The sequence below is a fragment of the Neofelis nebulosa genome, chromosome 13, assembly GCF_028018385.1.
Source record: "Neofelis nebulosa isolate mNeoNeb1 chromosome 13, mNeoNeb1.pri, whole genome shotgun sequence".
Taxonomy (NCBI): domain Eukaryota; kingdom Metazoa; phylum Chordata; class Mammalia; order Carnivora; family Felidae; genus Neofelis; species Neofelis nebulosa.
Genome location: NC_080794.1, coordinates 76149758 through 76162524, shown reverse-complemented (window position 1 = coordinate 76162524; position 12767 = coordinate 76149758). Strand labels below are relative to the sequence as shown.

Sequence of the window (12767 nt, the reverse complement as noted above, 5' to 3'; positions counted from 1 at the left end):
ATTTTGGTATTAAGAGTGGAGAATGAACAGTGCTGGCATGTTACTGAAAGAAGGACTAGAAGAAAAACAGAAGGTTATAGAGAGATGACATAGAAGCAAGAGGATGGACTTTGTTTTATTTTTTTTTTTTAATGTTTATTTACTTTTGAGGTAGATAATGAGCAGGCGAGGGGCAGAGAGAGAGGGAGACACAGAATCTGAAACAGGCTCCAGGCTCTGGGCTGTCAGCACAGAGCCTGACACAGGGCTTGAACTCATGAACCGTGAGATCATGACCTGAGCCGAAGTCGGCCACTTAACCGACTGAGCCACCCAGGCGCCCCATAGAGTATGTTTTTAAAATGCCAGGCTTGAGATAGTCATGCTGTCCATGCCCACTGGGCAGTGAAAAATAAGGGTCTACAGGCTTGGGGAAGACATCAGAGATAGAGACATTGGTCCTTTGCACAAAGTCGTTGTTGAAGCCTATGAGAGTAGATGAGATCTGTCCCCAGGGTGGCCTTCTTCTAGAGGAAGGAAGTAGCATTCATGGCAGTTACCTGCATCTAAGGGCCTGGCTAAGGGGACTGAGAAGCTGTGTCAGAGGAGGAATAGCGAGTAAAGACCTTTGGTGACCCCTGCCTGTGAGCCTTTCTTCAAATGCTGGTTTCCTTGTGTATAAACCACCAAAACCAATGGCACAATTTGATAAGCCAGTTTGGGCCACTGCTTTGAATTTAAGAACTAGGCCATATCAAATCTCAAAGGGGCTCAGAGTTCAATTGTAATTTGGCAACTCTCAACAGAAGTTACAAAGTCATTTTTTAAGACTACATTAGGATTATATCGACTAGGACCTTTAAAGGAGGGTCCGTGTCAGTTTCACAAGCCCATGTGACGTAGAAAGGCTGCACCAAATATAGTGAATTTCTACAACATTTACAAGTAGCTCTGAAGCTATCTCACAATCTGGATTGGCATAAAGATCACCCTGTTGCCACCGGATCTTTCTTTTTATAAAGGATCTGTGAATTTTTATTTTATTTTATTAAAAAAAATTTTTTTTTACATTTATTTATCTTTTGAGAGACACAGAGACAGAGCACAAATTGGGGAGGGGCAGAGAGAGAAGAAGACACAGAATCAGAAGCAGGCTCCAGGCTCTGAGCTGTCAGCACAGAGCCCAACACGGGGCTCGAACTCACAGACCACAAGATCATGACCTGAGCCGAAGTCGGACGCTTAACCGACTGAGCCACCCAGGTGCCCCTGTGAATTTTTAAACTTACCCAAGGTGATTGGAGGGGAAAATAAAGAGAGTTACCAGTAGTCAAAATCATTATTTTGTCACTTCTCGTGGCTTTAAGAAATACCTACATTTGCAAGAGCAAGAGAGTCATCAAAACTGCTGATGCCGGGGCGCCTGGGTGGCGCAGTCGGTTAAGCGTCCGACTTCAGCCAGGTCACGATCTCGCGGTCCGTGAGTTCGAGCCCCGCGTCGGGCTCTGTGCTGACAGCTCAGAGCCTGGAGCCTGTTTCCAATTCTGTGTCTCCCTCTCTCTCTGCCCCTCCCCCGTTCATGCTCTGTCTCTCTCTGTCCCAAAAAATAAATAAAAAACGTTGGAAAAAAAAATTAAAAAAAAAAAACTGCTGATGCCACTGAGGAGTGACATCGCGGGGAGCTTGCCAAGTTTGATGCCGGATTCAAGTTAATTCACTATGTTCCTAGTAATACCTTAGATACCACGGTTGAAGATTCCTGAAGAAGAATCAAAAGGAGTGAAGATGAGGACTCTTACCATAAAATGCTCTGTCATCTTCGGGGAAAAAAAGATATGTACGTAGAGCAATATTGAAGAAACCTCTCTGGGGTGTTCTGTGAACCCCAGGATGGTGTTTGTTGCTGTTGAAGGAATTGGCGGTCAGAGTGCAGTCAGTCCATCCCTGAGCTCCTCCCACCCGGAGGACCTGTTTGTTAAGGAAGAAGCAGGTGTGTGAGCAGTGGGGGCACTGGCAGGTTAGAGGAGGCAGCAGGTGGTGAACGAGCTGTTTTCCAGGTAGTGTGATCAGAGTCATATTTATAGGGGTGGTCATTTTCAGGCATGATGGACTCAGGCCATCATCTTGGGTTACTTGATTATAAATTGCAAAGAAAGAGGTCGTAGCTGTGGAGTGTTGATGTAAACAAAGGCTGATGATTCCACAGCGGAAAGCTTCTTTGTGGCTTCTGTGTCACCTTGAAAATCTCTAACGGCTCGGAGTAGGAAAGATTGCTACCGGAGGGGTGGGAGAGTAGGCACCATATTCTGGCAGAACCTCACTGTGCTCAGCACTAGGTCGTCCGGAGGCATTGATGAGTCACAGGAACTAATTAGAGGAACGCTGGAGGTGTTCCAGCAGGATTCTTAGGAAAGCAAGTTTAGTGGTCGAGCTCCCCTTCTCCCTGCCCACTGGGTGCCTGTTCCAGCTGCTTGCAGGAAGAATCAGGAAGAATCCGGGATTCTTTGCCTAAGGCCCTTAACTATATGGAGTCACCCAACCCTGGGCATCGAGAGGTTGAGACTGGAGGTTCCCGGCCATGGCTGCTGCTTCCCAGGCCTTTGACAGTGCAAACTCTTTACTCTCCGGGTCAGCCTTGGGCTTTATTTTTGGACAAGTGGCCGTGCCCTCTTCTGGTCTTGTCTCAACACGTAGGCCACGCCCAAGCCCCTGGCACCCGGGGACCTGCTTCTCTGCACCGTGTCCATGGTCCACAGCTGCGCAAGAGACACCAAAATCCGGACGCAGTAAAGCATTCCCTTTTGCGTGTACTGAGGTCCTGAACGATGGTTTTATCTTGGACATGTTCCCTTTTCTTCCCCCTTTTGCCTGTTCATTTTTATCTCTCCCTATAATATATAAACAATCGACTTATCCTATTTACCGCACAAAGAGAAAATTAAACGTCCAAATTATTCATAGCTGTGGCAAAGTATTTCCAGAGTGTGAAAAAATGGACTCAGACATTTCTGCTGCTGCTTTTGGTATGGTGGGAATTTATTACTCAGCCCAGTAATCGTCTTGGCCCAAAGCAAACAGTTGTGTGGGCCAGCAGTGGGTCCCTTTCCTAAATCGCTCTGCCAGAGATACCTTTGTTCCTATTCGAGACAGCCTGAACCAACGGCATCTTTCCATCAGAGATGGATTATCTCTGAATCTTAGACATACCGCACAAGTCGTTGAGACCCAGCCAATGAATTTTACTCGTATGAGATATTCCATCCCTCCCGAAAGGAGGGATACGAAATGGGAAGGAGGCAAGAGAGAACTCAGAGCCCCACAATAAATAGCTCTTTGTACCAGTCCCCTCCCCTCACCCCAGCCCACTGAGATCATGGAGTAAGTTCGCAGCACGCAGTGGAAGGCATTTGCTGCCCGGCAGCGTGGCAGACGATGACCAAATGTGAACTTGTCTTTCCACAGTGTGCGGCTGTGACCTGGCACAAGGGGGCTTCTTCATAAAGAACGGCGAGTATCTCTGCACCCTGGACTACCAGAGGATGTATGGGACACGCTGCCATGGCTGTGGGGAGTTCGTGGAAGGAGAGGTGGTCACTGCCCTGGGCAAGACCTATCATCCCAACTGCTTTGCGTGTACTATCTGCAAGTAAGTGGGGGCTCCCCTAACGGAGAAGCGCTGGGTTCTGCTCTTCAGGCCTGGGATATACGCCTTTTGTCTGGAGATGGACTGTCTTGACATACTCTTTTTCTGATGTATCCTTAAAGTTTTTAAAAAAATCTTCCTATTATTATATCAGTCTTAGTCAAAAAAGTAATTTAGTTGGGAAACTTTACCTGTGATGTCCTCTACTAAATAATAGGACTGATTTTAAGGGGCTTGAAGGCAACTGGAAAGCGGCTCTAGATCTTGAAACTTTTTTACATTTATTATTATTATTATTTTTTTGAGAAACAGAGTGAGACAAAGCGTGAGCGGGGGAGGGGCAGAGAGAGAGGGAGACGCAGAATCTGAGGCAGGCTCCAGGCTCTGGGCAAGCGGTCAGCACAGAGCCTGATGCGGGGCTCGAACCCACGAACTGTGAGATCATGACCTGAGCCGAAGTCGGACGCTCGACCTACTGAGCCACCCAGGCACCCCTAGGTCTTGAAGCTTTTTGAGCAGTGAAAACATTAGGAGGAAATAGCATAACTGCTCGGAAAGATAAAGCTGATTTGGAAGAAGAAGTTCATATGGTTGTGTGTGTTTGAAATAGTCTCCCTTATAGCAGAGCGAGGCAAACTCTGCCCGTGTCCCAAATGAGACCCAATACCTGTCTCTGTAAATAAAGTTTTATTGGGACACAGCCACCCCCCGTTTGTTTCCAGATGGCTGCTGATGGGCTGTGTTTGGCTACAGGGTCAGAGCTGGGCAGTTGTGACAGACTCCATAGGATCTGCAGAGTCTGAAAAATTATTTGCAATCTGAACTTTCAGGCGGAAGCGTTTACCAACCCCTGTTCTCTAGGCTTCTATCACCTGGCAAGGTTAAATCTTAATTGCCCAAACCAGCTTGGTTAAAATGATCAGTCAGAGAGAAGAAGGCAAGTATGTGAAGTGTGAGTGGGGAAATGTGGTTTCATCGTTGTGGTGTGTTGAGTGCTACACGTAATTGAACTTAAGATGACTTTGATTCCTGTGCGAGGAGAGTCACCAACAAGGGTCACCTGCTTTATTGATCGATCCTAGTCGGGCAGCCCCATTCCTTTTAGTGTGGTGCTGACTGCTGTGTGGTCCAGTTCTGTGGCTTTGTTAAAAACTACAGTTCAGAGGAGGTGAATTTGCTTTGTTTTTCAACATTTCAGGTTTCTAGGCCAGAGAGATGTAAACTCTAAAAAAGGTAAACTTAATTTTATATAATTAACCAACAAGGTAATACTCAGAGACAAATCCTAAGATTCAGATGACATAGTCATGGTGAAATTATTATTGTAACTTTTTATAGCCATCAGTCCATTTCTCAATTATATTTTTTTAAATCCTCATTTTAAAATTCTGAATTATTGGGCTGAAAATTGTTCTGCATTTAATCCAAAGTAAAGTTTCCTCTTGACCTGTCCCTTTTCAGACTGTAGCCCCCAGCCTGGTTAAAAGCCCTTGCCTGGCGTTTGAGTCCCAAGTTCTGGTCCAGCTTCCTGGGCTGATTTGAGACCTATGTGAATTAACTTTTCCAAGGCAATTGCTTCATCTATAAAATAGGAGGCCATGATCCGAGTGATCCCCCAAGCTAGGATGAGCGTTGGACTTCTTCTGTGGGGAAGGTCTCTTTACAAATATCTGTTTCTAGCTTCCCCCCCCCCACCCCCCCACCCCCAAACTCTCCCGCTGACTTAGTTGTTTCTGGAGGATTCCCAAGTATGATGTACTCATCCAACTCACCAGGTTGGAAGGCCCTGGCCCAGATACACTCTAAGAGCCCTCCCGATCCTGGCCTTGAGAGATCATTGTTTTAAATTTGGTGATGAAGGAAAAACATCTATTAGTGTCAGTCCCGTCTCTGGACGTTTGAGCCAGTGAACAGCTACTCAATGCTGCTACCGCTGACCCGACAACATTCTACCTGAAGTGGAGGGGCCTCCTTTGTGGGTTACAAACTTTAACCCACGTAGCAATTCTGTGAAGTCAGCCAGGAATTAGTGTCCCTAATTATGAGTGCCGCGGAGTGTCGGAGCTTAACGGACGTTCCCAAGGTAACACTGCAAGATTTGAACTCAGGTTTCCTGACTCCAAATCCAGTTCTCTTTGTGTTTACACAGAAGGAAGTGAACCCATGTGGGCAGAGGACCCAGTGGGCAGAAGGGGGAGGTATGCGGATCATTTATAAAATTACAAAGCCCCAAATTTAAAAGACCTGGCCTCATGTTGAGACCTGGACTCGGATGTATCCCCTCGTGGATCCAGGTGGGATTCAAGTCTGAAAATACAAGCTTGGCTCAGAGGCTAGAGAGGCGGCTTAGGGGGCACAGTTTGAGGGGGTGCTCACGCTCAGGGCCGTGCATTGTGGGGCCTGTTCCTCCTTAAAGCCTGTGCCCCAGGCGCCTCACTGGCCTCACCCTAGTCCTGGCCCTCATCGGAGGCAAAGAACCTGTGCTTGCTTTGAAATGGCCCCCCAACTCCCGATGCCTCGCCCACAGAGCTGACTGGGGGCCTGTTCAGGTTTCATTAATGATGCAATAGGCCCACTGGCATCTACCAGAGTGCAGTTTTGATTGTTAAAGATAGAGAAGTCCTGAGTTGGATGCCACCTGTACCTGCCTGTGGCTCAGTCTCCTGAGCTGGTCAATCCAGGGAAGTCACTTAACCTCTCTGGGCCTTATCTGAACAATGGAAAGTAACACAGCACCATGAGAGGGGAGGACACTGCCTCAGCTCAGCACTTGTAAAATGAGGTGGGGGGGTGGGGAGCGTAAGAACTTACAGCTCTCCACCACGCACCTCTGTGGCGCGGTTTTGAGTCCAGATTTACTACCTGTGTGTGCGTGACAGTTCATTACCAAGTGTGAGGCAGCCGAAGGGCCACTTAAAGGAGCGATCGCAGCTGTGAAAGTAATATTCCTGTCAAGGAGCTGGAGTTTGTTCTTAAGTAATTGCTCCTGACTCACATGTGGGGGGATGTTTTGCTTGGGAGTTTTGCATTTCCTAGCTGACAGAATCACACATTTGAAAACTCCTGTTAATGAAGAGTATCGGCAAATTGCCAATTACAAGTAAGCAGGTGTGGAAACTGTCATATACCTATTTGTTAATGACTTTTGTTTTTGAAAAGCTAGCTGCCTGCTGAACTGGCAGGAGAAGAGACTGGTAACATACATGCAGAGGCAACATGTTTGGAAAATGTCTGTTACTGATAAATGTCTAAAGCAAAAGGAAATTATCTCTCTGAAAAGAAGCTAACAGATTTTTTTTTTTAATTTTTAGAAGCTAACGGTTTTTAAACAAGTATTTACAGCACTGTTGTGTTTCTCCACGAGGCACTGGGTCTCCAGCACTCCAGCTCTGGAGGGAGACATCCAGTTCACCCACTCAGATGTCTAGGACAAAGTCTAGTTGGGCACCATGGCCCCGTAGCTCTAGGGAACTGAAGGAGTTAATGTTTGACCTGTAACCAGTTCTCTTGGGGAGGGGCCTTACGCTTGAAGAGGAATTTATGGCATTTAAAATATTTCTTCTTGAAGGATTTTCCATTTGGAAAATGGAAAAGTTTTGTGTGTTTACCTGGCTAGGTGACTTGCTGGAACATCCCTCCACTAATGAGTAGAGGTAAATTATTCCATTTTACTGTCTGGTTGCTGGCAGAAGCAATACGTTCTCGCTTCTTCTCAAAATGAGGCGCGTTTATTTGTTTGGACTATATCCAGCTGGCTGGCTCGGTTAGGACCGCATTTCAGACATTTTGGCTGGTGCTCCTCAAAGAAATGGATTGGCACCGGAGGGCAGCAAGCCAAAGGAGCAGGGAAAGAAATTAAATTGCTGGAATAACCTTGAGGGCAATGTCTTTCTGTCTCCAGGCGCCCGTTTCCACCCGGAGACCGAGTCACGTTCAATGGGAGAGACTGCCTTTGTCAACTGTGTGCGCAGCCAATGTCGTCCAGTCCTAAAGAAGCCTCCTGCCCCAGCAGTAAGTGCCCTGGCCACCTGTTGACCTGAGCTCCTCGTAGCTCAAAGGTAGCTTAGGCAAGTGCCTTCATTTTTGTGCAGCTGCTGTAGCTGGAGACAAGCGTAGTCGTGTCTAAAGCATTGGCAATCGTAAAACGTGAAGCCTTTGCTAAAACCCATGAGTGAGAAGCATCTCCCTTATTTCAAAGACATAAATAGAACTGGCCGTCAAACTGTGCATTTTGAGGGTAAATAGGTAAATAAAGGAAAAAGAATGATAAGACTTTATGTGAGAAATGCCCATTCCCTTAGTCTCGGAGGTTGAGATGTGCGGACATCTGGTGGCAAAGTGATCGATAGCTCTGTGTGTTAAAGAAACTGTCCCCAGCGGTGATTTATCCTTACCCTTAATTCTTTATATTTGTTATCTTTAAATATGTATTCACTTAGAGGGTTTCTGACACTTACTCATTGAACAGATAGGTTTTTTTTTTAATATTTCTTCACCTTTGTTCATTTTTGAGAGGGAGACAGAGTGTGAGTGGTAGAGGGGCAGAGAGAGAGAGAGAGAGAGAGAGAGAGAGAGAGAGAGAGAGATAGAATCTGAAGCAGGCTCCAGGCTCTGAGCTGTCAGCACAGAGCCCGACACGGGGCTCGAACTCATGAACTGTGAGATCATGACCTGAGCCGGACGCTTAACCGACTGAGCCACCCAGGCGTCCCTGAACAGATAGTTTGTTGAGCACCTACAGTGTGCAGTGTTGTTCCCACTGGAGATACAGGCTGTGAACAAAGACTCAGCATCCTTGGGAAGCTTACTTGCCAGCAGGAACGAGCAGACCATAAATGCATACACAAAAATACTTAATATGTGAAGAAAAGGAAAGTAGGAAGAAAAAGCAGGGTAAAGGGGCTGCATTCATAGGGGGTAGTTGGGGGAGACCTCTCTTAAAAACCTAAGGAGCATGTGAAGAAAGTGTGGGAACGAGATACATATGTGTCATGGGATTTATCATTCTTCGTGACGAGGTCTCGTCTGACCTGTGGGAATCTGGAGAAAACTAACTTGCCCCCAATCCTTCCCCCAGCTGACTTCCCTGATAGGCCGGTCACACTATTTCTTCTGATAAATAACATTGGGTAAGTCAGTTAACTTACTTACAATCAATGAACCTCTACCTCTGTCTCCTCCCTGGGACATTAGGAAGTAGACCAGAGGTTTGCTTTAGTTTCTGGGGATTTTGCCAGTCTTTGGGAGGTTGGAATAAATTATTCCACTAAGTCCCCCCAGTCTCAGTACATAAGAATGAACTCAGCCACTTCTGGTCTGGAGGAATTCTATGCAATCTATAGCAGGGATTCTAAATCTTTTTGTTAAAGAATAATCCTTATACTTAGAAAGAGAGAATGTTTTGACCAAAGCATTTGCATAGAAATTGGATTTGACCATTGGGAGGAAAGAAGAAAATAAACGTATTAGGGCGTCTGATTCAACACAACGAGATCCTTAGCATGAATTTATATGTCCTGCTGATAAATATTAGCAGCCTGAATAGGACAAGAGCTATAAAGTAGACCCCAGTCTTTGATACCTAGGGGAGTTTGTAGTGCTTCACTCTTCATATCTACCCTGCCCCAAGCAGGTCACTGGGAAGGTTATCTGGGAAGGTCACTGGGAAGGTCATCACCCCGTTATCTGGGAAGGCCTGCTTTGAAAGTGCACTACCAAAAACTTTGGAGGAGTTCTTCAGTCTAGCTAAGAAGCAAAGGATTTGGGGCGCCTGGGTGGCTCAGTTGGTTAAGCATCTGACTTCAGCTTAGGTCATGATCTCATGGTTCATGAGTTCGAGCCCCACATCATGCTTGCTGCTGTCAGCACAGAGCCCGCTTTGGATCCTCTGTGTCCCCCTCTCTCCCTGCCCCTCCCCTGCTCATGCTCTCTCTCTCTCAAAAATAAATAAACATTAAAAAAAGAGAAAGAAACAGAAATACATATTTTTCAAGGCCCCTGTCCTCTTTGCCCATGCAATTTGGGAATGGGTTTCCTCATCAGAGTGCTACCAAAATGGTTATTCCAATTTTTATCAAACATGTTTTTGCTTTACCTGTATTTTCCATCTTATATGACATACATGTTATGCACACAATAAAGAAATAAAAATTCTAAGCGTAAAAATGTATCCTACTCAAATTCATTATATCCTTAATGCTAGATGTAATAACAATTGCTTGTGTGCAGATTGTTGGACAAAATCATATTTTCTCCTTTGCTCTCAAAGGATGAAATCTCTTTTCTATGCAACTGCCTTGGTCAGAACAGTTTTATTTTCAACAAGTACTGGTCTATTTAGATCAGTACTCAGATAACATTTATGGGGCATGTGGGTGTCTGTTAAAAAAAGAGTTCTTATATATGGATACACACATGCAAAATACCCAAGCTGGGCGGGCACACAAATACTATGTGGCAAGGGAATTTTCAGCAAGTTGCTGAAATTCACTGAAGCATGCTTGGAAAACACTTGCTTACTCTTTGTAATTCTTTTAAGAATTGTCGTGTACGTTAAATTATCCTGGTGTGACTTTAATTCTTATTTTGAAAAAATTCTTAAATTTGGGGCACCTGGGTGTCTCAGCCGGTTCAGCCTCTGACTCTTGATCTCAGCTCAGGTCTTGATCTCAGAGCCGTGAGTTCAAGCCCCGTGTTGGGCTCCACATTGGCCTCTGTGCTGGGCGTGGAGCCTACTTTAAAAAAAAAAAAAAAAATCTTAAACTGGGCCAATCTCCCCTACATCAAAGCAAAAAATGAAACGCCTCTTTGAAACTGTTCACAGAGCCAATGAAGTAGATCAGAGAGCCAAGGTCCTCTTTCCCCTTCGAAATGTTCTTTCAAAAACGAATCTGCTCTTCTGAACTGCAATTTTTATTTCACGATCGGTGGCTGGTTTCCCATCATCACTGAACAGGAGGGGAAAGACAGTGGGAGAGGAAGAGAAGAAGTGAAGGGTGGTCAACAGAAGCGACATCAAGGATGCGATGAGAATTCACGCAGAATAATTTCTGCTTGAGCTTCCTGGATAGAGGTGCGGTTTCTGCTACAACCGATGAGGAGACCTTGTCTGCACTGCTCTGGTTTAGAGAGGACTCCCGGTGGCATGCCCGTGACGTCACGGTGCTCCCGTCCACCTTACGTTCTTTTAACCTTTATATGTGTTTTGTCTACTTCATCACACACCCTTCTGGTAATCACTATGGATCAGGTACTGTGTACCTGGTCCACGAATTTTAACTCATGTAATTCTCAGAACCACCCACCAGGTTGGCACTAAAACTAGCCCCTTTACGCAGAGGAAGAAACGAAGGGCCATGGAGGTGAATTTACCCAGGATCGCAGACAGTAAGCAGTGGGGCTGAGTTACAGACCTGGGCTGCCTGGCTCCAGATGCCGTACCGCGTGCCTGATGATATTCCACAGCATGGGCTTCACTCTCTGCTGAGCCTCAAACGATGGCCTGACTCGTCCGTGTGTTTACCTGAGTGTCCTGCCTCCAGGGGCTGTGCGCTTTCTACACGGCACAGCTGCCTTGCTTTTGTAGCCAGGTTTGATGAATGGAAGCCACCAGGAAGTTATTCGCAGAAGCAAACTACTTCCCTTAAAGATGATCGCCCCTGAATTAGCTAAAACTCTTGCGGCATCCGGTCTGCTGCAATTTGAATTCGATAAGCAATAAACCTTCCGTACCCTGGAGCGATGGTCAAAATTACCTCAGAGGGTTGTGATGAATGTTAATTAAGTTGTTTTTCCTACTTAAAAAAAATCAATTGCCCATGTCTAGCGGATCCACACTTTAAAAATAAAAAGTGACGTCCAGGAGACGTTAAGTCCTCCCAGAAGGTCACATGCACTCCACTGAGGCTTAATTTTTCTCCAGCCTTCACGTATTTGCCAGCAGTTGGGGAACTGGATTCACACGGGTTAAGGAGCCTGGGGTGGGGGGGACGTACATGTGTGGCATCCTAGAGTGTAGGGAATCGGGTTTGGACCGTCGTTTCCCACACGGCTTCTGTCTATTTCAGGCACCTGAGCAGGAGTGGCTGTTGTCTGCAATGACCTTTTCCATTTCCAAGGGTGTCTGACTAGCATCTGATTGCGTGTGGGTTTGGTGGGTTGACGGGACGACCACCGCCACGCAAAGGCATGCCAGCCCATCTTCCTCTCTCTCCCCCTCTGCACAGCATTGTCACGATTCCAACTGCAGTAGAGACTTCTACAGGTATCGGGGCAAATGCTCTAGTCGGCCCGAATTTAAGTCATTTCAGATAAAGAATCACCTGCATGTGTTCAAAGGGGAGGAAGAACTTTCCCATTATTTTACATTTCTGTGCGGTGCAGTGGCTTTTGATAGTTGCAAGGTAATTTTTATTTTATCTTAAATTCTCTCCCCCAGATCATCTGCAGGTTGAGTGGGACTTGTCTGCTGAGACACCTACGAATAGGTCGGGTGGTGATAATCCGACGCTGCCCTCAGACTGCCTGGGTCACATCCTAGCTCTGCCACTTGCTAGCAGTCTCTTTACCTCTCCAGCCCCCACTGCCTTATCTGTAAAATGGGATGGTAATAGTTACCTACCTTATAGGATTACACGGATACATATATGAAAGTGCTGTTTAGTTATAAGACAATAACCTACTGTTCGGGCATTTATTTTTGAATATTTGTGTCAGACCATCACTACTTTTTGTGACCCTGCTTTTTTCACTCTGGTGTTCATGATATGTCTTTATGTGCTCATTTGATACTTTGCCTCAGTTTAAAAACCAGTGAAGGTAGGAACACAGATAGCCCCTGGATTCTTGGAGTTTGACTCTTGGTGATGTATTTTAGGGCAGGGTCTCCAAAATCAGATCTGCTTTAGGCACTGCCTGTCGAGAGGATGTATGAGTTCTGGACATGTGGTGGCTGGTTCTAACCCCTTTCTACCACGCACAGGCTGTGTAGCCTTGAGAGTTCAGTCTCTGCCTCCGTTTGTTTGCCTACAAAACAGGAAACAATAATAGTTCCTTTTTCAGTGGACTGTGCAGATTCATATAAATAACATGTCTGAAAGATTCATGACATTTAATAAGCTCATCTGTATGCTGACCATTATTCTTT

General features: G+C 45.9%; 1 protein-coding gene across 30 annotated transcripts in view; it reads left to right on the top strand.

The window, feature by feature from the left end:
* ABLIM1 (actin binding LIM protein 1) overlaps positions 1–12767 on the top strand; it is a 292950-nt gene that overhangs the window by 167416 nt on the left and 112767 nt on the right. For all 30 annotated transcript variants that reach the window (XR_009252645.1, XR_009252641.1, XR_009252656.1 and 27 more), the window contains exons 3-4: positions 3442–3625; positions 7524–7633. Coding sequence is in view for 4 of the 30 variants with exons in the window: in XM_058697867.1 (XP_058553850.1) it covers positions 3442–3625; positions 7524–7633 (294 nt within the window). In the remaining 26 variants the exon portion in view is untranslated. The remainder of the gene's footprint in view (positions 1–3441; positions 3626–7523; positions 7634–12767) is intronic.